General features: G+C 36.4%; 1 protein-coding gene across 1 annotated transcript in view; it reads left to right on the forward strand.

Annotated features, from left to right (window-relative positions):
• The window catches only part of SUGCT (succinyl-CoA:glutarate-CoA transferase), a 996774-nt gene extending 969389 nt beyond the window's left edge, over positions 1-27385 (forward strand). The window contains 2 exon segments of the mRNA XM_028526030.2: positions 26649-26708; positions 26711-27385. Coding sequence (XP_028381831.2) covers positions 26649-26708; positions 26711-26811 — 161 coding nt within the window. The 3' untranslated portion in view covers positions 26812-27385.
• The last annotated feature ends 411 nt before the right edge of the window (positions 27386-27796 follow it).

A 27796-nucleotide genomic window follows, 5' to 3' on the forward strand; every position in this document is an offset into this window, starting at 1 on the left:
CTAGAAACCTAAGAACAAATTTTAAATTTGGTTCTCATTAATTTGGAATACATGATCACTCAGATGTTTAGATGATCATTTTGAGGTTTACCTTTATGCTATCTCGTTAAAAATAAACTAATTATTAGCTTAATTATAATTATACAGGAAGTGTTTCCACTGATCCTAAATATAAGTTCACTCAAGCACAGAATAAGTAACATTTGTGGGAAAAGAATTAATTTACTAATTATAATACACTTGTGTATATTTTTAAGTAAGCTTTCTTATGATTTACAGCACATTACTGGTCTACTTTTTAATTAATTTGTAAGAAATGGTGTGTTTCATATTTTTCACTTACTTAAGCTAAATTGTTACTTAGGAAAAAGTAATAAAGTTCCAATGTGGAAATGCCTTTCCACTCAGCATGGACTGAGGATATTCTAATACATTTTATGCACAACAGCCAACCCTACCCTTAGCAAATGAAGAGAACCAAGTGTGTGTTCTTGGAAACTACAAAGAGCTCCATGCAGAAGAGACTATTACTCATTCATTTAATTAGTATATAAAAAGTAAATGACTGTTTTCAAATTTATAATGAAACTGTGAAAATGAAACCACTTCAGATATTCAATAGTTATTAGTCCTTTTTACCTTGTTAAATAATTTTGAGTAATGCAAGACACTAGCAAAGAATAACCACAGAATTACCGTGTGAGAGAGTCAGCAGGGCATTTTGTAAATGCCAATCTAAATAGCTAATAAGGAAAATGTGGGAAATGGAAGAAACAATAAATAAGAAAATGTGTGTGTCATACCACAACAGACATGTATGATTATGCAAAATTCACAACATCCACTAGCAAAGAGAAACATAGGAAACAAGATTAAATTAACATGCAATAATAAAAATTATAATTCATATAAATAAAAAACATGTTTTCCAAGTAGAAAAAATACTCATTAAAATTTAGAAGATATTATGTCCATCTAAGAAGGAATAATAAACATTTTTTAAAGTCTGACAATGTTCTCCTGAGCTGTTTTACATTGTACAGAATCCTAAATATTATTATGATAATAAAAATTAATTTCTTAACAAATGAAAGGTAGCACTTGGTTTCATTCTACCAACATTCAGGTGGTAAATTTTTTATCCATGTGAATAATAAAATTATCTTTTACTGCCCTGTTTATTTCTAAAACAATGTCCCTTCTCTTATTCATATATTCATTTAACAAGTATGTATTAAATATCACAATTTACCAGCTTCTGGACATACAATGGACTCAAAATGGATATGATCCCTGCCCTCATGGAGTTTTAACATTCTCCCGAACATCTGTTTTAATCCAACCTATAAAGTGAATCTCTACACTCAAAAATTTAATCCAGCTGCTGGAATGTTTCATGTTTGGAATGTTATAGATGTCTGTCCTCATGGGTAATATAAGTGCAAAATGCAAAACTGGATAAAGAAGATGCAGTGAGAACAAATACATTACATTGAACATTTTCTGTTCACATGTGACATTTTTGGTTAATAGTCAATAACAGTGTTTCATCTTGCTTTCAAGTCTTTTTGAAAAGATTCATTTTGCTAGAATCATGAAGTCTGAGAAGTCATGAAGTCTGAGAACTTGAATTTTTTGAGTTTTATTGTTTCAGAAACCTGAAAACTAAATTGAAAGCTTTTTTCCTTTCCTTTTTTTCTTTTCTTCTTTTCTTTCTTTTTCTTTTCTTTTCTTTTCTTTTCTTTCTTTTCTTTTTTTTCTTTTTCTTTTTTTCTTTCTTTCTTTCCTTTCCTTTCCTTCCTTTCCTTTCCTTCCTTTCCTTTTCTTTCCTCCTTCCTTTCTTCTTCTCTTTCTTCTTCTTACTTTCTTTCTTCTCCTTCCTTCCTTCCTTCCTTCCTTCCTTCCTTCCTTCTTTTTTCTTTCTTTCATTCATTTATCTTTAGCAAATTTTGTTGAGAAGAAACACAGCTCCCTGCCATAGCAAATCTTACCTTCTAGCAAAAGGAGACAACAAATGGCAGGCATACATGAAAACTATGGAAGAAAGAAAAGGTAGAGCATAATAAAGAAGGTTTGAAGTGACAGGGTCAGAATGACAAGTTGCAATGTTGAATTTGGTAGGTAGTTAGCAGAGGCCTCATTGAGCAAGGATTTGAAGAATATGAAGGATATGTTTAGACATCTGATGGAATATTGTTCTGAACAGAGAGAAGAGCTGGAGCAAAGCCTCTGAGAATGTTTGCTTGGTGAAAAGAAAGAAAGCCAGCAGGACTGGAGCAAAGTGAGTAAGGAGGAAAGGCAGTAAGGAAGCTCACATGGATAACCACTTAGTGGGAAGGTTGGTGGATTAGGTAGAATTTCAGAACCCACTGTCAATAGTGAAACGGAAATCTTTGCAAAATTCAGGGCATAGGAGTGGCATGATTGGACTTATGTTTATAACATCAGCTGCCTTTTTGAGAATATATTGCAAGAAAACATGTAAGAAAGGAAATGTGGGAGGAGGCTCTCACAGAAATCCAGGCAAGTGGTGATGGTGGCTAAGACCAGGCTGGTTGTAAAATGTGATTGGATTATGAGAAAATGATGGTGGTCAACTAGGTGGAAGCTGAGTCCCCTTGCTTGAGCCCCCCACATCAGATTCTGGGATGATCTTCTGACAAATAGCCTGTAAAATCAACAAAATCTTAGCTGATATGAAGATTTGAGCCAAGGAGTACAGAAGACACTTCACAACAGGTGCATATAAGATGTGGTGAGGATTGTGACTCCCAGTCAGCCAGTTGGAGAGGAAAACCCAACAAAATTAGTTATCAATAATCAAAGCCAAAATATAACAAGAGTGCCCACATAAATTGAATACAGAACATTCCTAGAGCATCTAGATCAGATTTCACCCCAGAGTCCCACTGAACTCCTACAACAGAAATCCACCCCATGAAGACAGGCGGTCAAAGCAGAGCAGTCTGAGGTTCAGAAACAAACAAAAAGAGTCTCCTAAAATGGGAGGACAAAGAAATAGACCCTAATTAAAAGGAAAGGAGGAATCCCCAGAAAAAGAGCTAAATGAAATTGAGGTAAGCTATCTATCAGACATAGAATTCAAAATAATAGTTATAAGAAGGCTCAAGGAGTTCAGTGAAAACTACAAGAAACTTTATGGGAACTACAAGGAACTCAGTGGGAACTACAGCAGCATAAAAAGAGACCTAGAAACTATGAATAAGAACCAGGAGGAAATGAAGATTTCAGTATCTAAAATGAAGAATACACTAGAAGGAATCAAAAGCAGGCTAGATGAATCATAAGGTTGAAGGGGCAAGCTGGAAGACAAGTTAGGAAAAAGAAAACAGTTTTGTTAGAGCAACAAAACAAACAAAAAAAAAGAACTCAAAATGAATAAGGATAGTCTAAGGGAACTTCAGGACAAGATGGAATGTATCATTCCTGTCATAGGACTGTCAGAAGGAGAAGAAGAGGAGCAAGAGATAGCAAACCTATTTGAAAAAATAATGACATAAAACTTCCCTAACTTGGTGAAGGAAAAACTCATGGAAGTTCAGGAAGCACAGGGGTCCCCATCAAGATAAACCCAAAGAGGCCTACTCCTTAAACACATCATAATTGAAATGGCAAAATTTAAAGACAAAGAATCTTAAAGGCAGTAAGGGAGAGACAGCTAGTAACATACAAGGGAGCTCTGCTAAGACTATCAGGTGAGTTCTAATCAGAAACACTGCAGCCAGAAGGGACTGACACAAAATATTTCCAAGTAATGAAAAGCAGTGACCTGTAACCAAAACGAAAACTACTGTATCCAGCAAAGCTCTCGTTTAAAATGCAAAGTGAAACAAAGAGCTTCCTAGCCGCCCCCCTGTCAAAAAATGCTAAAACAGTACATCTTCACCAAACGAGCACTGCAACAGACAGTAGAGGGACTGCTATAAGGAGAAGAAATGAGAGAGAGAGAGACACACACAGGTATGGAAACAAATGGCAATGAATAAGAACCTATCAATAATAACCTTAAACATAAATGTATTAAATACTCCAGTCAAATGACATAGGGTAGCTGAGTGGATAAGAAAAACATGGCCTGCATATATGCTATCTACAAGAGGCCGACCACAGAACAAAAGACCTATACAGCAAAGTGAAGAGATGGAAAAAAAAATTCCAAGAAAATGGGCATGAAAAAAAGTGGGTGTAGCAATACTTATATCAAACAAAATAGATTTCAAAACAAAGGCCATAAAAAAGACAAAAAATGTCACTACATAATACTTCAGGGAGTACTCCAACATAAGGATATAACCCTTGTAAACATATATGCAACTAACATAAGACCACCTAAATATGCCAGGAAAATCTTGGAGAACTTTAAAAAAGATATCAACAACAACATAGTCATCATAGGGGATTTTAACATCCCACTGTCAACAATGGATGGATCTTTCAAACAAAGAATTGACAAGGATTTGTGAAATTGAATTATACTCTAGATCAAAAGGAATTAATTAATATACAGAAATTTTCACCCAAAGAATCAAAATAGACATTCTTTGCAAATGCACATGGGACATTTTCAAATATAGACCATATGGTAGGACACAAAACAAACCTCAAAAAGTTCAAGAAAATTTAAATCATATCAAGCAGATGCTCAGAACACAATGATTTAAAACTAGAAACCACCATCAAGGAAAAAACTAAAAAACATTCAAATACATGTAGATTGAATAACATGTTGTTAAATAATGAATGTGTTAACAATGAGATCCAGGAAGAAATAAAAAACGACTGGAAACAAATGAAAATGAACACACAACAACCCAAAACCTATGGGACACAGTGAAGGCAGCCCTGAAAGGGAAGTTCATAGCAATACAAGCCTATCTAAAAAGGATAGAAAAATCTCAGATAAATGACTTACCCCTACATCTACAAGAACTGGAGGAAAAACAAAGCCCAGAGTGAGTTGAAGGAAGGAAATAATCAAGATCAGAGCAGAATTAAAAGACATAGACTAGAGATATAATTCAAAGGATCAATAAATCCATGATTGGTTCTTTGACAAGATAAACAAAATTGACAAGCCTCTCACCAGACTCATCAAGAAAAGAGGCAGAGGACCCAAATAAAATCAGAAATGAATGAGGAGTTACAACTGACACCAGAAAAATACAAAAGATTGTAAGAAATTACTATGAATAACTAACTATATGCCAAGAAATTGGACAACCTTGGTGAAAAGTATAGATTTCTAGAAAAATACAGTCTTCCAAAACTGAATCAAGAAGAAGCAGAAAGCCTGAATAGACTGATAACAATCAGTGAAATTGAAACAGCAATGCAAAAAATCCTGGCACACAAAAACCCTGGATTGGATGGTTTCACAGCTGAATTTTACCAAACATTTAAAGAAGACTAACTCCCATTCTTCTCAAACTCCCCAAAAAATAGCCAAGAGGGAGGAATCCTAAACACTTTTTATGAGTCCAGTATCATCATAATTCCAAAACCAGACAAAGACACAACAAAGAAAGAAAACTATAGCCAATATCTCACATGAACATAGATGCTAAAATCATTAACAAAATATTGGCAATCTGGATTAAACAATACATTAAAAAGATCATATACCTGATCAAATGGGGCTCAACCTAAGGATGCAAGGATGGTACAATGTTCAAAAATCAATAAACATAATATACCACTTAAACAAAATGAAGGACAAAAATCAGATGATCATATCAATGACGCTGAAAAAGCATTTGATAAAATCCAGCAAAATCTTTGCTGAGATAAAAATACTCAGCAAAGTGGAAACAGAAGGAGCATTCCTCAACATAATAAAGGCCACATGTGAGAAACCTACAGCCAACATTATACTCAATGGTCAAAAAATAAAAATTTCCCCTTAATATCAGGAACAAAATAAAGGTTTCCACTTTTACCACTCTTTTTCAGCATAGTACTGGAATTTCTAACCACAGCAATCAGACAAGAAAAATAAGTAAAACGTGTCCAAATTGGAAAGGAGGAAGTAAAATGCTCATTATTCACAGATGACATGATAGTGTACATAGATAACTGCATTGTCTTCATCAAAATACTACTTGACTAATAAGTGAATTTGGCAAAGTAGCAGGATACAAAGTCAATATTCTGAAATTGTTGGCATTTTTGTATACCAAAAATGAACTATAAGAATGAGAAACTAGGGGAATAACCCCTTCTACAATAGCAACAATAAAAATTAAGTAGCTAGGAATAAATTTAACCAAGGAGGTCAAAGTCTTGCACTTGCAAAAGTGTACAACACTGAAGAAAGAAATTAAAGAAGATATACATAAATGGAAGCATATACTGTAATTATGGGTTAGAAGAATTCTAATGTCCATAGTACATAGTAATATCCATATGGACATAGGACAAAGTCCATGTCCATAGTCCATAATGTCCATCATTAAAATGTCCATAGTACTCAAAGCAATTTATAGATTCAATACAATTCCCATTAAAATACCAATGGCATAATTCACAGATCTAGAACAAAAATTTCAAAATTTATATGGAACTGAGAAAGACCTCTAATAGTCTTAGCAACCTTGAAAAAGAAGAACAAAGTAGGTGAGATCACAATATGCAATATCAAACTGTACTACAAGTCCACTGTAATCAAAATTGTCTGGTACTAGCATAAGAATAGACACATACATCAATGGAACAGAATAGAGAGCCCAGAAACAAATCCATGTCTCTATGGTCAATTAACATTTGAAAAAGGGGGCATGAACATACAATGAAGTAAAAATAACCCTTCAATAAATGATGTTGGTGTTAACTGAACTGGTACATGACAAAAAAGTGAAACTAGACCACTAACCAACACCATACACCACAATAAACTCAAAATGAATAAAAGACCTAAATGTAAGTCTTGATATCATGAAAGCCCTAGAGGAAAAAACATAGGCAATAAAGTATCAGATATCAAATGTAGCAATATTTGTGCTGATACATGTCCTAGGGAAAGGGACATAAAGGAAAAAATAAACAAATGGGACTACATCAAATTAAAAAGCTTTTGTAAGGCTAAAGAAACCATTATCAAAATGAAAAGGGAACTGACTGCATGGGAGAACATATTTAATATGTCAATGATACACTGGACAAGGGTTTAATCTCCAAAATATAATAAAAATTCATACAACTGAATACCAGAAAGACAAACAATCCAATTAAAAAATGGCAAAGGACTTAAATAAACATGTTTCCAAGGAGGATGTACAGATGACCCATAGACATATAAATAGGTGCTCAATATCATTAGCTATCAGAAACATGCAAATTAAAACCACAAAAAGCTATCATCTCACACTGGTCAAAATGGTCGTCATTAATAAATCTACATACAATGAGTGCTGGCGAGGGTGCGGAGTAACAGGAACCCTAGCACATTGTTGGAGGGAGAAGCAGACTGGTGCAGCCACTGTGGAAAACAGTGTAGAATTTCCTCAAAAACCTAAAAATGGAACTGCCTTTTGACCCAGCATTTCTGCTGCTGGAAATATACCTTAAGAATCCCAAATCACCAATTCAAAAGAACTTATGCACCCCTATATTCATAGCAGTGCTATTTACAATAGCCAAGTGCTGTAAATAGCCTAAGTCAAAATCAATAGATGAGTGGATCACAAACTGTGGTACATTTACACAAGGGAATACTGCACAGCAGGAAGAAAAAAGGAACTCCTGCCTTTTGCTTCAGCATAGATCAAACTGGAGATTATTATGGTAATTGAAATAAGCCAGTCAATGAAAGACCAATGCCATATAATCTCAGCTATAAAAAGAATCTAATGAACAAAATAGAAACACAGGCATGGAAACATGGAACAGGCTAACAGTGACCATAGGGGCGGGGTGGGGGATAATGGTGTAAAGAAGGGGAAGGGACTAATCAAAGAACATGTATGAATGACCCATGGGCATGGACAACAGTGTAGGAATTGACTGTGGGTTGGGGGGTTGGATGGACAGAGGGAGGCAAAGGGGGAAACATTGGCATATCTGTAATAGAATAACAATAAAATATTTAAAAAATAAAAAAAATAAATTTGGCTGGATTCCAATATATTTTGAAGTCAGAATCAATAGGATTTGCTGATGGGTTGGAAAGAGGAAAGACAAGATACTCTACTTAGCAATTTGGTGCAGTATATATTAATTTGCAAGCTTTAACTTCTCTTTACTATTTATTCCACATGTTGCTGCCTTATTTCTAATCTTGGAATCTAGTTAAGCTTTTTTGTTTTGTCTAATTATTTTTTTGTAGTAATAATTATTTTAAAAAAGGTTTTATTTATTTATTTTTAGAGAGAGGGGAAGGGAAGGAGAAAGAGAGGGACAGAAACATCGATATGTGGTTGTCTGTCACACAGATCCTACTGGTGAACTGGCTGGCAACCCAGGCATGTGGCCTGACTGGGAATGGAACTGGTGACCCTTTAGTTTGTAGGCCCATACTCAATCCACTGAGCTATACCACCCAGGGCTATTTTTATATAATAATTATTTATTAAACACTCACCATATGGTAGGTGCTGTGGAAGATGCAAGATGAGCAAAATATTAATTTAGGTCTCAAAAGCAAATCAGAAGAGGAAAAACAATTAGAAATTGAGATTATACCATAGAGGAAAAGCCAATGTAATGTTATAGGCAGTCAGAGAAGGGAGATATTCCTTTGCACTCTGAGAAGTAGGAAAGGCTCAACATCAAGTGGGGCTGAACAGAACTTTAAGAATAACATGGACATAAGGACTGTTAAAATAATGTGCAATGTAGGTGGACATAGGAACCCACATATGATCAGGCCCTGAGGAGAATTAATGCAGTTTGGCTGTAGGGAGCAGCAGGGGAAAAGATTAGACAAATTGTCCTCCTGTTTCAAGGTTCTTTGGGCCAAGGAGGTAGCAGAAAATATCAGAAGTGTGGGTATGTGTCAGAGACATTTCAGAAATAGGACTACTGGGATAGTGAGGTATCAAAGGCAATGCTGAAGATTAGGGTGCTGTGATTGAGAGGAAGGTCATGCTGAAACAGAAATAGGGCCATAGAGGGAAAGGACTTGCTCCTAAAATCTTTCCATCTGGACCACAGAGGCAACGTGGAAAAAAAAAAAAAAACTACGATCAATTCTTGTGAAAAATAACATATTTCCATTTTCCCAGAAGCAAGTTTGAGGACCTAATTTTCTTGATCCTTTATTTGTTTGGCTTATAGATGTGATTTCTATGAACTCAGAACTCTTGGAAAAGAAAAAGTGATAGATATAAGGCAGATTCCTTTAAGATAGAGACCAAGGAGAGAGGGGAGGGGAATTACGGGGGAATGAAGGGGAAGAGTCCTCAGGGAACATGTATAAAGGGCCCATGAACAAAGCCAAAGGGGAATAGGATTGAGGGTGGGAGGTGGGGATGGGGGGGGGGAAGAGGGGGGGAAATGGAGACAACTGTACTTGAACAACAATAAAAAAAGAAAAAAAAACAGAAAAATATACCATATTCTAGTAGAAAAAGATAAAAAAAGTGCAGAAAAATTTATTAAATTACAAAAAGCTCCCAAAGGTTTACAGAACTTTTCCAAGCTATTTGAGGTAAGAGCCACAAATAACCACCTGCTCCAATTCTATTCAGTTCCTCTTCTGTAAACTGAATTGAAATACAATCTGGCTTCTCTGACTGGAAATTTCTTCCGGTATTTTCCTTAATAGAGCATAGAGACAGAGGAGGTGAGGAGCAGGTCACTACTTTGATGGTCTATGAAGCTTAAAATGTTCTGGCTACAGACCCCAGCTGAACCAATTTTGTTTTCCATGGTGAAGTATAACCAAATAAAATTTGGGGAATGTGCCCAAGGAGCTTGTATTGAATATTTGAATTTTAGAAGGCAAAAAAGTGGGATAATTGATTATTTTTCAAAGAGCACATTGTCACAAGGTGTTTCTTCACGCTTCCTAGTATTTTCAGAAATGTTAAAAATAATTAGAAACAAAAACAGATTTTGGAAAAAAGCATTCAAGGGAGAGTTCCTTCCAGCCCAACATTTTTTAGAGACCTCAGCTGAAAATTTAGGTAGCACATTTTGAGGGGAGATGGCATGTTTGCTAATGAGTATGAATAACATTTCCTTATGGGCCCTATATTTTTCTAGCAGGAAATGGATAATCTACTATGACATTTCAGTGGGTTGGAACAAGAGAGCTAAATCAAATACTAGTTGCCCTGTTTTTTTTAAATGAAATATAAATGCCTCAATGGGCTAGCAATCATAAAATATATAAGTATTTATAATACAGTACTGCTTTATAACACCATCTGCCAAAGAATGGTATTTATTCAGCCACTGATATGAGAACAGATTTTCTTCTACATTATGCAGGGAGGAAATACATCCTAGTGTTAATGAGCATGCACTTTGTATTTAGCCAGCCCAAGTTCTAACAAAAATTTTAGTTGATTGGCTATATAATTTTTACAATGTTACTTAACCCCACTTTCCCAGTTGATAAAATGGTATAATAATAATTCTACATTTTAAAGTTGTGTAGTCTATCAAACAAGGTAATATATGGAAAGCATTCTACCAAATGCCTAACACATGTGAGTACTCAATAAATAATAGCTATTATCTTCATTCCACTGGTCAAAATTGGCAGCACATAAAAATGGGAGTTTCAAAGTGTTTGGAAAATTTGAACTGAAGCTTTTTAAAGGAATGCTGAGGGACTAGATTAATGAGTCCTTCTTCTGGTCTAGGCAAATAGGACTCTGTATTAAAATTGAGGCTTATAATCAGTCTCCATAGGCTAGGTTATACTATAGTAACAAACAATTCCCAAATTACATTGGCTTAAAACAACACAGATATAATACATGCTCACACTACAGGTCCATGATGGGTTGAAAGGGCCCTAGGCTGGTGGAACAGTCACCATCTCACACACTACTAAGTTGTCATAATAGAGAGACAGTCTTAAATCAGCAAGTGAGTATTCTGGCCTGGAGATATCATAGATACCCCTTCCATTTACGATTCTTTTGGCCAGTCACAGACCTTACCCAACATCACAGGGGTCAGGACACACTGCCCTGCTCTTGGAAAGTGGAAACTGGAAACTTGATGGACAACACTGATGACTACCAGAAGACCATATACATAATTGAAAATAGGTTTTTACTTATGGGTAGTGGCACTTGAGGCACTCTTTATTGAGTCACAACATAATGAATTAAAATTTGTTATATCAGGAGTTATAAATGGTGCCTCTGAACTCTGAATGAGATGAGGGGATTACCTCTCTAAATTGCCTTGAGTTTCTGGGATGCCTGGTCACATAAGCAGTCCAATAGATTAAGTGCTTTTGTTAGAGATGTCCAAAGCCACTTTTGTTCTCTACAGGCTTTTCCTACTATTCCATTCCAGTTTAAATGGTTTCATCTGTATTTATCTCACATCTAATGGGTTTAATGTATTCTAACAGTATTGGTCCATTTGGCGCCTTGGATGCTATGGCTGAGAGATGCAATATAAAAAATATTGTTATTATGATGACTTCAAGCACTGGAGAGAAAGTTGTGAAATAACTTTGTACTTGAGCTCTCATTATTTTCAGCAAAATAAAATTTGGCTTCTTATAACACTAGTAAGCCTTGAAGATTAAATGGTATCTATAGCATGTATCATAGCAATAGTCTAAAAAAGTCAAAATAAAACATTTAATATAGCATTTCATATATTATAAAATAGATGTTTGCTTTTAAGTATTCTTGATATTTTTAAAAGTTGATACTCACATTTGCCATTAAATAAACAACAAATGAAAAGACTCAAAAATCTATCTTTAACTTTACGTATTCTTGCTTCCATTATGATTGCGTAGGCCAACTATGTTACTTAATTTAACCCTTAGGGTTGATCATTTGCTAGTGTGCTATGAGGTTGAGCAATAGATTGTTTCATTGCTTTAGAAATGCATGATCAAGATGGGAGGTGCATAGAGTTCTGGCAAAAAGGACCTATTTGGGTTCTTTCCCTGGTGATGTGATATTCCATTAACTTGAATATTCATTATGGTTTCCCACATGTTTTTGGATACTTTTGTTTCCTGCAACTGTTTACATTATTAAGTTGGTCTGGATTATAATATATTGCTTGAACTCTGTGTATGGTTAGTGTAGCTTGGGATGTTTGCATAGATTTAGTAGATTCCCTTTTCATCCTAAAAGAATTGTGGAAGGTTTCTAAAAAGGAGAAGAAACAAATAGTCAGGTTCTTGGTACTAAAAGGCCTCAAAAAACATATGGAAAACACTACAGGGCTAGTCTGAGGAATTCTGTGGCACACCAGGAACTGGGTCCTTCCTGTGGCTTAAACCAGTAAACACTCTGCAAAGAACACAGTAAAGACATCATTCCTTTTGTGGTGGGGAGAGAGGAAGACTTTGGAGAGGCCTTGCCTAGCTCAGAAACATGAGAAATCAAAATGTATTAGTGGTGTTATGATTTTAGTACTTTGTACAAAGAAATAGGTGGCATATAAAAAACTAATTTGGAAGATGAGTTAGTAATGTGTACACATTGCATAGACATCTAGTAGAACTGTGATCTGGAAAGATAGAACAGACTAGTCAGAACATGGAACCTGAAGCTACTTCTTGCCCTGTTCTACTCCAAGACCTTTCTGTTCAGTTTCAAACTTCGATAAATCTAGCTTTTTTTTGCTCCCTCCCTTTCACCCAGGAAGCAGAGTGGAAAGCACCCAACCACAGGCCTAATATACTGTTAGGCACTTACTAAGTAGTGTTTTCCAATGTAATCCTATATGACTTAGACACTGGGACAGGATTCCTCCTTACCTGCCTCTGTATTTTGTCAGGCTCAACGTGTTAACATTTAGGTTCATGAAGTTTTATCAGTTCAGGTTGTCCTTGATAGGCATATGCAGACATTGAAGCAAAGGCATTGTCATGTTTTTAGAATTATATAGATATCCTTGAAGGGACCACAGGCAGTTCACATACAGTCCTCACTTAGAGGTAGGTATAGTCTACAACCCATGCCACCCAATTCCCTTCACTTTAAAATTCATTTTTAATTTTTCAGTTACAATTTACATTCAGTTATTATTTTGTACTAGTTTTCAGGTGTATAGCATAGTGGTTGGACAAGCATATACTTTATAAAATGTTTCCCTGGATATTTCCAGTACTCACTTAGCACCATACATAGTTATTATATTATTATTGGTTATATTCCTACAACTATTTTGTAACAACCAACTTGTACTTCCCAATATCTTCACCTTTTTTAACCCAGGCCCCCAAGAGCCCTCCTCACTGCAAGCATTAGTCTGTTCTCTGTTTCTATGAGCCTGTTTCTGTTTTGATCATTTTATATTATTTATATTCCTCATATAAGTGAAATCATATGGTATTTTGTCATTCTTTGACTGACATTTCACTTAGCATAATACCCTCTGCCATCCATGCTGTGCAAATGGTAATATTTTATTCTTTGTTTATGGCCAATTAAAATTTAATTGTATAAATGTATACTGCCATTTTCATTCTCCTCTTATCTATTAATGGGCACTTTGGTTATTTCCAATAGCTTGGCTATTATAAATGCTGCAATGAACATGGGGACGCATACATCCTTTTGAATCTGTGTTTTGGGTTCTTTCAGATAAATCCTCACTAGTGGAATCCTTAGTGGGTCATAAGGCAGTTCCATCGTTTAATTTTTTGAGGAACCTCCATACTATCTTCTACAGTGGCTGCACCAATTCGCTTTCCCATCAATAGGGCATGAGTGTTTCTGTTTCTCCACTTCTTGGCCCATACTTGCTGTTTCTTGATTTTACTGATGATAGCCATTCTGACAGATGTGAGGTGATATCTCATTGTGGTTTTAATTTGCACTTCTCTGATGATTAGTGAAGTTGGGCATATTTTTGTATGCCTGTTGGGCATCTGCATGTCCCTTTTGAAGAAGTATATATTCAGATCCTTTACTCCCCCGCTGTTTTTTTGGGTTTTTTTTTTGAGGACCCTGGACTTTTTTGATAAGCATTAAATCTACAAATGGTAGAAAAATTTCTTTCTCAGGAAGTAGGCTGGGCATATTGACAAGCTGGTGAAAAGAGTGTCAGAAATAGAGAGGATTATATTACAGCCTACTTATTGTGTTACTTATTTGTAACAGGTTTTTATTTCCCTTGAAGATGAGTTTGAGGTCCTTTGCTGGCTCACAGGGTATTGTCCTGCTGTTTGGAAGTCCTGAAAAAGTTGGCTTCTTCTAAAGTTTGACTGGAGAGTGATGTATCCAGCTGGGAAAGCCAGGGACCATGATGGCTGTCTGGGAAGTAATAAGAACAGGGAGGGGTTCCTTCCGCAAGGGTTATAGTTCAGAGCTAGGGAAACCACCTTTCCAGACTTTTATTAAAACCTGGACTCCTGGAAGATATGGTAGGGTGGTTGCATTTTGACTAGATTTTTGAGGCATGCCAAATTCCTAAAGGGTAGCTTGTAATTGAGCCACTGTTTGCATGTAGGACTCTAGGGAGGAAGCCTCTGTGTCTAGCAGGAGTTCAGAATATAGAACATGTTGGCCATACAGTACCTCAAAGGGACTGAATGTCAAGCAGAGTTTGTGGGCTACCCTGGTCCAGAGTAAAGCAATGGGCTTGTTTGTTTTGTTTTGTTGATTAGGTTCATTAATGAGTGAGATCATATGGTATTTGTCTTTTACCACCTGGCTTATTTTACTTAGCATGATGCTCTCCAGATCCATTCATGCTTTAGTAAAGAGTAGGAGCTCCTTCTTTCTTTCTGCTGCCTAGTATTCCATTGTGTAAATGTACCACAGTATTCTGATCCCCTCATTTACTGATGGGCACTTAGATCGTCATCCAACACATGGCTATTGCATATGATGCTGCTGTGAACATTGGGGTACATAGGTTCTTCTGAATTGCTGTTTCAGGATTCTGAGGGTATAATGTCAGTGGTGGAATTGCCAGGTCAAAAAGAGTTTCATTTTTAGTTTTCTGAAAAAATCCCATACTGTTTTCCACAGGGCTGCACTAGTCTTCATTCCCATTAATAGTGTACTAGGATTCCATTTTTTTCTCCACAACCTCACCAGCACTTGGTGTTTGCTGATTTGTTTATGATGGCCATTCTCACCGGTGTGAAGTGGTATCTCATTGTGGTTTGAGTTTGCATTTCCCTGATGGCTAGTGATGCTGAGCATCCTTTAATATGTTTCTCTTCTTCCTCTCTTCTCTCTCCTTGTCTCTTCGGCCCTCGCTATGCTCCTTCTGGAGCAGTGTTGTTTGGGTCTTTGCCCATTTTTTAATTGGGATATTTGTCTTCCTGGAGTAGAGTCATGTGAGTTCTTTATATATTTTGGAGATTAAACCCTTGTCCAAGGTATCATTGGCAAATATATTTTCCATATGGTTTATTCCTTTTCCATTTTGCTGCTGTTTTCTTTAGCTGTGTAGCTTTTTATTTTGATGAAAATAAACAAAAGCCCCACTTATTTATTCTTTATTTTATGTCCTTTGCTCTAGGAGACATATTGGTGAATATATTGCTGTGTGGATCAGATTTCCCTGCCTATGTTTTCCTTTAGGACTTTTATGGTGTCATGACTTATATTTAAGTTTTTTATGCATCTTGAGTTTATTTTTATGTATGGTATAAGTTGGTGGTCAGGTTTCATTTTTTTGTACTAAGCTGTCTAGATCTCCCAACACCATTTGTTGAAGAGGCTATTCTCACTCCATTTTATGCTTCTGTCCCCTTTGTCAAATATTAATTGACAATAGAGGCTTGGGTTTATTTATGGGCTCTCTATTCTGTTCCATTGATCTATGTGTGTGTTCTTTTTAAAATATATTTTATTGACTATGCTCTTACAGTTGTCCCATTTCCCTCCCTTTATTCTCCTCTGCTCTACACCCACCCCTCCCACCAGCTATCTTTCCCTTAGTTCATATCCATGGGTTGTTTGTATAAGTTCTTTGGTTTCTACATTTCCTATACTATTCTTAACCTCCCCTTGTCTATTTTGTACCTACCATTTATGCTTATTCCCTTTCCTTTCCCCCATTCTCTCCCCACCACCTCCCCACTTATAACCCTCCATGTGATCTCCATTTCTTTGATTCTGTTCCTGTTGTAGTTGTTTGCTTACTTTGTTTTTGTTTTGTTTAGGTTTGGTTGTTGATAGTTGTGAGTTTGTCATTTTACTCTTCTGATTTTGATCTTTTTCTTTTTCTTAGATAAGCCCCTTTAACGTTTCATATAATAAGGGCTTAGTAATGATGAGTTCCTTAATGTGACCCTGTCTGGGAAGCACTTTATCTGCCCTTCCATTCTAAATGATAACTTTGCTGCATAGAGCAATCTTAAATATTCAGTCAGACCTAGTGGCACAGTCCCCTTTGATCACCTGAGCTGGGTTCTTCAGAAATATCCCTTGTGTGGGTTATGTGAGCCCTCTTGTTGTAGTTGAGTCTTGATTGCCATTGTCTTGCTCAGGGATAGGTGAACTTCAGGCTGCTGACTGTGAAGATAGACCTGGAACACTGTGTATGAGCTGCTCTGTGCTGCTGACCACATTAAGCAGAATTTTATTCATGGTATTTGGTGTCTGACAAGATCTCCCTTTGAATGTAGTGCTTGTGGAGTTAATTGGATCCTGCTCTGATATTGTCTGAAGACTTCTGGGTATATTGGGTCTGAGACCTCTTGGGAGGGATTCTAGTGCAGGTAAATGTCAGACACTTCCTGTGAATGGCACTGAGAAACCTATTTTGAGCTACAAATCAGTCCACAGTTTGTGGATACCTCTGCTTGGCCTGGGTGTGTGTGAGAAGGGCCTAGCTGTGCACCAAGGTCTGTTTCCACTAGCTCCAAGTTTAAGAGTAGGTCAGCAAAGGAGTTAAGGCCCTCTACATCTGCCTCTGCCCACTTCTGTCTGCTGGCTTCCTGTTAAGCTCACTCACTGAGAGAGCTTTTGGCAGTATACCAGTTGCATGAATTAGGTTCTCAGTGAATCACCAGATGTTTATCAGATTGATATTCAAATTTGGTGCCAGTGCTGGGCCTGAGGTCACTCATCAAAAGTCCCAATGTACATCAAGGTCAGCTGCTAGTAACTAGCTGCTTACAGACCTTTGTGCTGGGCAGGGTCTTGGAGAGTCATCAGAGGAAGCCAGTAGAGTTTATTAGGCCCAAAACAACCAAGATTTGACCCTGTGAAGGGAGGGATCTGCACCCATTTTGTGTGAGGTAAAAATGGCCCATGTTTCTAGAGCCATACAACTCTTGTCTATTCCATATTTTTGTTGGACCTCTGGGAGAACCCGGCATAACAAGGTGGGGTGACCAGGAGCCAGTAGTGTGGGGCTATTGCTTTCCCCCAGGTTGATGCAGTATGACGGTAGGGCTTAACCAAGGAAAGATTGCATCTGTGGGCAGTGTGAGAGAGGACTCAGCACAGGGACCTGGGTAGCTGTCTATTTAGCTCTCTCTTGGAGCCACACAACACAGTCTCTCCTGGCATGACTGTAGTCTGATCCAAGCTGAACTACCCACCCACTGCTGGAGCCCAGAGTGTGTGACTGAGACTGAGATTTTGTGTGTTGCCCCTTTAAGAGGGGGGTCTGGATTTCTAGCAGACTTCCTTCTCTCCTTGGTGGTTATAATGCCAACTGATTTTTACAGCCAGATCTTATGTGGCCTTTTCTTTCCAGCTCTGATACTCCAGGCTGGGGAACCTTGTGTGAGGGTTGAGACCACACACTCCTCAGGGAGGGACCTTTGCAGTTGAGATATCCCTTTAGATGCTGAGCTGCCAGGTGTGGTACAGCCCAGTCCTTCTCGCCTCTCTGCCCTTTCTACCAGTATCAGTGTGGCTTATTATGTAAATTCATGGTTGTAAGATTTCCACTCAGCTAGTCTTCAGTTTGTTATTCAGGTTTATTTTTCTATAATTTAGTTATAGTTCCAGTTTTTTTCTGAAAAAAGGTGAGTGTAACTTCCACCTACTCCAATGCCATTTTGGATCCCACACTTTCTTTCTTTCTTTGTGAGGGGTATAAAGAGACCCAGGGCTTTGACCATCAATCATTAGACTCTCTAGACAAGAGCAGTGCTTGGGGTTTCAGTTAATGTTCTGGAATTGTTTTGGTGTGCATTTACTTCAGTGTTTTTTAGTTTGATCACTTTTGTTAAGGCAGAGAAAAAACACCCTATCTTTATTTATCCCCTAAGTGGCTATGGCTAGTAGTAGAGAACTCTGAGCTTCTTCCTTGCTTCTCTTGTGGGACACAAAGTTCACAGTTCCATCCAACATAAACTGTCCTAATTTCTACCTTTAAGTCAATAGTAGTTTGTCTATTTAAGACCAAGGAAATGGAAAACTTTTAAAGAAATGCATCTACAAAATTATGAGTTTAGAATTAATTTTTTAAAGGAATGAACTCCTTTTTTTAATAGATTTTATTTATTTATTTTTAGAGAGAGAAGGGAGAGAGAGAGAGAGACATCAATGTGCGGTTGCTGGGGGGCCATGGCCTGCAACCTAGGCATGTGCCCTGACTGGGAATCGAACCCGTGATGTCTGGTTCGCAGCCCACACTCAATCCACTGAGCTACACCAGCCAGGGTTAGAAGTTAATTTTTATTCATTTAATTTGCTTCCTGTGGGCACTAAACATGTGTGATGCAATAGATTTGGTATAGACCTTAGATAGTAGAGAAAAGGCTGTTTAAACAACTTATTTAAGACCTCAGCAACAGGGATGCTGGAATAAATACAATTGCCTTGTATATATATGCTTTGTAACAAGGACATTTAGATGGTAAATGACTTCTAAATTTATATGCCCAAATCTATATAAAACTCTCCCCTGAATTCCAGGCTTGCATAAGTAAATGCCCACTGACATCTCTCTTGAGCTATCTCATAAGCACCTCAAACAGCATGTCCAAAAATACTTTGATACATCTACCACATCTTCTTTATTCAATCATCTATTGAAGGACATTTCAGCCATTTTCTTGTCTTAGCCATCATGAATAATGCTACAATGAATATAAGGGTACATGTATCTTTGTGAACAAATGTTTCTAAGTTTTTCAGGTAGATAACTAGAAGAGAGGTTGCTGAATCATTTGGTAACTCTATTCTTAGTTTATTGAGGAGCCTCCATACTGTTTTCCATAGTGGCTTTATATAATGGAATATTACTGAGCTATAAGAAAAGATGAAATGATGTCATTTGTGACAACGTGGGTGGATCTTGAGGATATCATGCTAAGCAAAATAAATCAAACAGAAGTCAAGAACCATTTGATTTTACTCATATGGGGAATATAAAACTGAAAGCAATAAATAAACAAACAAGAAAAACAAACAAATCTTATAGACATAGACAAAATCTGGTGGTTACCAAGTAAAGTGGAGGGGGGCAGATAGTAAAGGGCAAAGGAGGTCAAATATGTGGTGACAAAAAAAGGATTTGACTTTGGGTGGTTAGCACACAATGTAATATAAAGATGATATATCATAGAATTGTACACTTGAAATCTATATAATTTTATTGACCAATTTAATAGAAATATAATAGAAAAAATAGAACTTGATTACTACTTTCACACAAACTTAACCATGCATCCATTCAGTCTTCCTCATGTGGTAAATGGCCCCACCAGTTCAGGAGTTTTTAACCTATAAATCCTTGTACATTCTCTCTTCTTTCCCTCTCCCTCCAATTTCATCTAAAACCCCTCTCTACCAAATTATGTTCTATCCATAGTGGATCCTTTTACAGTTCCTTGAACATTAAGCCTGTGTACAGTGTCTGGAAAATTCTTTCTACCATTAGTTGTATTGATAACTCAGTTAAGACTCAGCTTAAAGGTAATGCAATCTGTTTGGCCTTATTATACATCCCACTTAGAATAGTTTTTTACTATCACAATGGCCCCTCCTTACTCTGCCTATAATATTCTCCTCTTTTCAGTAGGCTTTTTAACAACTTTAAAATTTCTATTAAATTTAACTATTTATTTGTTTTCTTATTTGTTCATTGTCTGTCTCCAAAATTAGAATATAAATTTCCTGAGAGCAGGGTCCAGAGTTTGCTAATATATGTCTAGATTATACAGCCCTGATCATGACAAAGGAATAGGTACTCAAAAAATTATATGTAAAATAAATTCATGGATAATGATTAATTAAAATGACATAAACAGTAGTTATTCAGATATCTTTAATATCAATAATAATTAATTTAATAACAAGTTTGTATTGAATAACAGAGCATCGACCCTAGAGACTGACATATAGGATATCTTACCCTGTTTTTTTCAATTATTTAACTGGGTAACTTTAGACAAACTAACTATATAAAGGGCCATGATTTTCTGATCTATAAAATGACAGTTGTAATGGTCTCTATTTTATAAATTGAAAAGTCTCATAGATAGTGCTATAAATAGCACTGTCTACAATCGTTACAGGTGTTTAAGAAAGGATGCCCACCATTATCTTTATTTTGTAGGAATGTAAAAGGGATTGAGGACCCATTAGCAAACACAGTTGGCATTTCTCTGTCCCCATCAAGGACAGAAAACTAAACAGACAATTTAATGCACTGTGTTTAGCGCTGTTATAGAAGATGCATAGGTAATATGTACTACTCAAATGTTCTTGACATTAAGGTCAAGTGGATTTTCTTTATTTATATTTCACCAATTACTTAAATATTGCCACATTATAATTTGCTTCATATTGGGATTATGATTTTCTTATGAAAATTTTGTTTCCTTAAATATTTTTCTAAATACATTTTCTTTAAATTTCATTTTATCTTATTATTATATATTGCCAAAATTTCAGTTAGAAAGACTTTAAACATTTCAGTTATGCTAGTTATATAATTAAGACTTTTTTATCTTGCTACTCTTCTTTTTTGAAGACCTCTGTCCTCTTCTGTCTCTATCTTATTGACTCCCCAGTTCTGACCTATCATCCTGGGACCTTCCTTTCCCATCACTTATTAGTTGGCTCTCATTGTGTACCAAAATTTTCTTCTTCCACCATTTACTGCCATAATTTACTGGAGTCTACATCAGGAAACTTCCTTAGTATATTTACTAAGGAAGTAATATAAATCCTTAATTTTTATAAGTTGAAAAATATATTTATATTTGATTAATAATGCAACTAGATAGAAAATTCTAGGTTTAATATAATTTTATTAAAAAATGGAAAGTAAGCCTCACTTTTTTCTATTTTCTAGGACAAACTAGTCAGATTAGTCTACATTGAGATATTCAGTATTTCTGCTTTCAGACCTACTTGTACTCTCCAAATCTCCCTAATAACTACCAATTTTAAGACTATATGCTCTTAGGAAGTTGAACCCACTTCCTCTCAGTCTCAGTATAGAAAATTCTGGGCTTCAGCTTTCTCTATCTCTTTTAACTCATCACCATGATTCCATCCATGACATTTTTAAATTTGTTGAAATATCTTATTCACTAGTGGTGCAACCTTTCATTATCTTCACTCACATGAGGTTTTGTTTGTTTGTTGAACTCCTATACTTCTATTTCAGTGGTATTCCAGGAGAGAGTAAAGGCAATATTTATATTCAGAACCTCCCCCCCAAGTACAACTTGAAATTACTGTACAGCTTGCCGTCAGCTAGATGCACTGCAATATATTAAACCAGTGGCCATGTTTTAGACATATTTTACTTTTTCCCCAATATTATAACTATTTGACTTCTTTATTTCAAATGAAGACATTAGAGATTGGCTTAAGGGGGCAGTACATGAAAGAATGAGGGGCTAAATACCTATTCCTAACAAAAGAAACCTCTGGAAGCAATCAGCAGATTGAAAGTAAAAGGAGGGAGGAGAAGTATAAGGGGACTAAAGGGCAACGGATAAATACAATAAAAAAGAAAAAAAACATTAAAAAAGGAAGGTAGGACATACCTGGGCACTGGAATTCTTCACAACATTCATGAAATGGGAACATACCTTCCTAAACCCCTGAGAGTGAAGAGGAAATCACATTTTTATAGTTTAGGAAGTCAAAACCCATGACTCCAGATAACCGAACTAAATAGTTAGAATAAAATTACCAGGTCAAATTTAGTTGGTCAATATAAATTCATCAGTTGTAACAAACATACCACTTGGGGGGTTTGTGAGTGTGGGGCATGCGTGGGACAGAGGTATATGGGAAATTTCTATGACTTCCTCTCAATTTAGCTGTGAACCTAAAACTGCCCTAAAAACCTTTAACCCCCCCAAAAAAAATCTGCTTTAAAAGACACTAAACTTTAAAAGACACAACCTCAAGATTTTAACAGCCATTTCCACTTACTTGGCTGCATGATCAGAATGGTGAAAGTCAGCAGCCAAAAACACAGAAAACCCAGTAAGCCTCCTGAAGAACTGAGTTTGCATAGAACTACTCTATCCAGTCTCAACCCCTTAATCTCATCCTTGCCAAAAATCCAAATAAGAGTAAATACACCATTAACCCATTCCACATTTCTTATTTTAGTCACAGAAATGCTAATATATTTCCTTAAGTAAAAGGGTTTTTTTTTCCAATAAAAAAAAAAGAAAGTACAGAATCCCATACAAAGAACCCTCGCAGGCTGTAGGTTAGAAAGCTATGTGGGAAGAATAGAGCTAAGAGTATTGAGTGGATTTAGAAATTTGTATAGTTTCTTGTCTCTAAAACTTGTCAACATTTCTTATTATATCCATAATTTTTTAATTTTTAAAAAAGGTTTTACTTTTTTCATCACCTCTTATACCCCTGTATTCTCTTCCACCTCCACTTTCCCTCTTAATCCCACAATTATCACACTGTTGTCCATGACCATGAGTTCTTTCTCTTTTTATTTTTTCCTTTTTTCTCCATTCCTCAACACCTCCAGCCCTCCCCGGAACTGTCATCTTGCTTTCTATCTATGAGTCTGTCTCTATTTTACATTTTTAATCAAGATTTGTTCTTTCACTTGTGTGAACACTTTTAAAACTCTTGACATTTAGTTTATAAATTTGCCTCCATAAAATTGCATTGATTTGTACTCCTACTAGTTATAAACCTTTTAAAAACAGTAAAACATATCCACAATATTTGATAATTTTATAAACAAAATTGTATCTTATCTTCATGTATCTTATTAAAATTATATCAAATTTCTATTATTGATATTGAATATTACCCATATTAGATTATTCAAATACTCAAAACAATACTCAAGAGATATTTTTAGCCTCATTTTAGAAATGTGTAGACTGAAGTTCAGAGACTTTAAAATTCCTCAAGATCATACAGCTTGCAAGTGTTTAAAAGTATACATGAATATAAATTGTACTTTGCCAAAAGTAATTTAAGGACATGTGACTTATCTGTTCATCTTTGTTTAATGAAAGAGCATATTGTTTATTCTTTCTGGCTCTTACATGTATATATTGAACATTTTCTACTCCTTGAAACAAGAGTATTTTAAAGGTCTTTTATTCTCTTTGTTCAAAGCTTAGACTGAGAGAGATGTCCCTGATACACTTGATTGTTGTTTGGGGTGGCAGGAACAATTTAGTGAGAGCTTATTTTTCCTGGGTTCTGAACATCAGTTTATTTGCTTCATTGCATATACACATGTCTTTATCCAAGTAAGTGCAAAAATTTACCAAGTAATACCAAACTAACAACTTAAATTATTTAAGTTTTATGCAAAGGGTTAAATAGTTTTAATCCTAAACTGGTGACATAGTCTTCAGTATAATTCTGGAAGCTACCAGGAAAGTATGGTGTATAGAGAGAGTGACCCAAGTTGAAATTCCCCTTAATATGGCTGGACCTGAAGAGTTTCCTCAATACCATCATTGAGTGGAGGTTAAACATCTAGGTTCTTGGTACTGGTGTGTACTATAATGTGGACAAAATTGCAAAAACATGATGCCGAGTGAAAGAAGACAGACACAAAAGGTCACCTACTATATGTCCATTTATATGGAGTATCCAGAATAGATATATCCATAGAGACAAAAAGTAGGTTAGTAGTTGCCAGGGGATGGAGGGAGAAGGAGTTGAGTGAAACTGTTTAATGGGTAGAGGGTTTTACTTTAAGTGATGGAAATGTTCTAGAACTAGGTAGAGGTGGTTGTTGTATAGCCATTATGAATGTGCTAAAATGCCACTGAATTGTTCACTTCCAACTGTTATTTTAAGTAATGTGAATTTCATCTAAATAAATTATTTTGTTTATTCCAAGTTCTTCAACCCAACAGATCTTGATTGGAAGACAACTCTGTTCCTTCCTAGTTGTGTGACAATGGGCTAGTTATATTAATTTCCCATGTCAACCCTAACTCTAACTATTTTACCTTAAACCCCCTTTACCTTCATTGCCCATAAGGATTGTTGTGAGGATATATGAGATAACATATATACTACCTTTGATACAGTGGCTGATGCATCATAAATTTTATGAAATGTAGCTATTACTGCTTACTACTGTTAGCAGCAGCAGCAGCAGCAGCAAAATAACACTTCCATAGTAGGTTGCGTTCCAAATTTATGATTTAAGAATCATAAATTCTTAGGAAATGTAGCTATTACTGCTTACTACTATTAGCAGCAGCAGCAACAATAATACCTTCATAGTAGGTTGTGTTCCAGCCCAATCACTTGATATATTCAAGTGATTACTATCCAGTTAGAAATCTCATTTCAGGTTACCAATTTAGGAAAAAGGACCATGGCATTAACTTTAGCCATGTATGCCCTCAGTGGAGTTCTTTTGAAAGACAAGATTTACATTAAAATTGTTGTTAATTAATATCAAAAGAGAGCAGGTCTGTAAGAGCAATTAGTAAGGATCACATCCCTAAAACATCATATTATCAGCTTTCTTAGGAGAGCAGTACACTGTGCCTCCAATGTGTTCTCCTTTACTGAAAAGGAACCAATGCACGAAAAAAGTCATGCACTAGGGCATTTAAAAAGAAATGTGTGAAAAAACAGGGATTTCCCTGAGCTTCAGATAAGGAAAACTTTAGTTATCAGTTGAAGGTTCCCATTTATCTGTAGTGGTTGGCATGTGTTACACAGAGGGGTGACTCAATGGTCTCTCTGCTCTAGTTCTATGAAAACAGTTTCTACAACAGTACTTTTATTAACAGAATTCTCCAAAGATATAGAAGCACATTTGCTGCTTTCCTTACTGACAGTTTTTTACCCCACATATGTTTTGGTTTTATTTGTTCTTCCTACGAGTTGCAAATCAGGAGGAGGCTGAAAAAATTTTTATGAGATAGAAATGCAGTTTTGTATTCTTGTTGTAACTATGTAATTTATTTCCCTGAAGGCTAATCAAATGAGAACTAAAAGATAGTAACATCAATACCACTTTTTGAATGAGGCAGTAAAGGCAGACTCTGTTCCCCAATATCAGTTAAACTTTTCCATGGTAGAGTGGGGAGTAAAAAGACACTGCTAAGGCTATGGAAACAGCATGGCTGTCAATTGGAGACAATGCAAATGCACATGGATTTGCATCCTGGTGTTATTAATTATTAGCCATGCGACCCTGAGTAAACCCTAGCTTTGTGGGCTTTAGTGGCCTTATTTGAAGAATGGGGATATCTATTTCCAACAGCTGTTGAAAGTGTTGTTTTAATTACCCTTTTTACAGTGGCTCAATGCTCAGCAAATACTAGAGATACATGTCTTTTCCCCTTGTACTGAAAGCTTCCAGAGAGATGCTGTGGCAGCTTTTGCCATCAGAGTAGCCAGTGGGTTTTGTGCATTATTGTGGGCTAGGGAATGTTTGCTTAGTGCTTTCTGTCCATTATCTCATTTAAATTCTTACATCAAGTTTATATGGTACATCATACCCAGTTTACAGCTGTAGAACATGAGGCTCAGAGAAATTAAGTGATTTCTTCAAGATGGCTCTGCTGGAAATTATAAAAGCTAACATCCAAACTCAGGTCTCCCTGACAATGGAGTTTGCATATATAACTTCTCCCATCAAAATGCTTCATCCAGCATTTAGATGCTGTTTAGCTGAGCTGCTGCTTGTTGAATTAAATCTTGGAACTATACAGTAGACATTGAGTAGTAAAATTTTGGGTTATCTTCACCTGGGGTCTGATTTTCAGCTTCAGAAAGGCATTATATATCCTGGTCATTATTCTCTTGGATCCAGACAGTCCACTCAGTTGAGTGCCCTACCCCCATGAGTTCCTGTGACAGGACTGACCAGCTTCTGAACAGGCCCAGCACATACCAGGCATGTGTATGCAGCCTCTGCATAGGGGTACACAGGTCAGATGACCTCTGTGCAGTTGCATGAAATGGAATCAAGAAAAGGCACACATGAAAATACATTCTTTCCAAATGATGGTGCATCTGCAAGGGTGTGACTGGCAGTGGTATTCTTGGCATTCATGGAAACACCCCAGCTGCTTGGGTAATTAATTTCCTCATAACAGGCTTCCTGCTTTCTTTCTCTTTTGACAGGCCCAGCTGTGAGATACAGTAAGTTCAAAATGTCAGAGGCCAGGCCACCTCCTCTGCTTGGCAGCACACAATGCACATCCTGAAGGAGACCCTCAGATATGATGACAGGACCATCCATGAGCTGCTCAGGACTGCAGTAGTGAGCCAACCTGAAACTGAATGAAAAAGGAAATACTCTTTCTCAAACCACAATCTGAATGCATTTTGCTAGCACAGGCAATACTCTTTCTGAACCCTTCTCCCCAATTCTGGTTGCTGGCACTAGAAGGTAGAATTAGATAAATTCCAGATTTCCTGCCTAGTGTTTGGCTCTGGTATCTGCTTTTTTAAACGTTACCCCACCTTATGCCCTAGCTGGTGTGGCTTAGTGAATTGAGCACTGTCCTGTCAACTGAAAGGTCACCAGTTCGGTTCTGTAAGGGCCCATGCCTGAGTTGCTAGCCAGATCCCTAGTTGAGGATATATGAGAGGCAACCAATTGATGTTTCTCTGACACATCTTTGTTTTTCTCCCTGTCTTCTCCTCTCTTTAGAAAGAAATAAATAATTTTTAAAAAGATTTAAATCTACCCCACCTTTCATTTCTTACCAGCTTTTCCTCCAAATAATAGATAAATTGTGGATTTGTGGGATATTTTGGGAAATATTTTTTTCTCAAAAAATACATTCCTCATTCTAATTATATCAATAGCCTAAATATTTTGCCTTTCAAACCCATGCTGGTCTGATAAAAACAAACAAACAGATCTCCTGACATTCTCTACTTGTACATAAGTCCCTCGTTTAAACCTTTTTAGGAAGTCAAGCAATAAGCAGAATGACAGTCTCAGTGATTGATTTTAAACACCATAACTTAATTTTGAGCTCATGAACCCTTGGTTAATCTGTAATTTAAATCATGGACTTTGCTGATGGCCATTATAGAACTGAGCTCTATTCTCTGCCATTGGAGTAAATGTTGCTTTGTGTTGTATTTCTCTGATTACTTCACGATACAATAGCAGAAAATCAATTTCTATCAATGCACTTATTTTTTAAAGATTTTGTTTGTTTATTTTTAGAGAGAGGAGAAGAGGGGGAGAGAGGGGAGAGAAACATCAATATGCGGTTGCCTCTCACATGCCCCCTCCTAGGACCTGGCCCATAACC

The sequence above is a fragment of the Phyllostomus discolor genome, chromosome 10, assembly GCF_004126475.2.
Source record: "Phyllostomus discolor isolate MPI-MPIP mPhyDis1 chromosome 10, mPhyDis1.pri.v3, whole genome shotgun sequence".
NCBI classification, from domain to species: Eukaryota; Metazoa; Chordata; class Mammalia; order Chiroptera; family Phyllostomidae; genus Phyllostomus; species Phyllostomus discolor.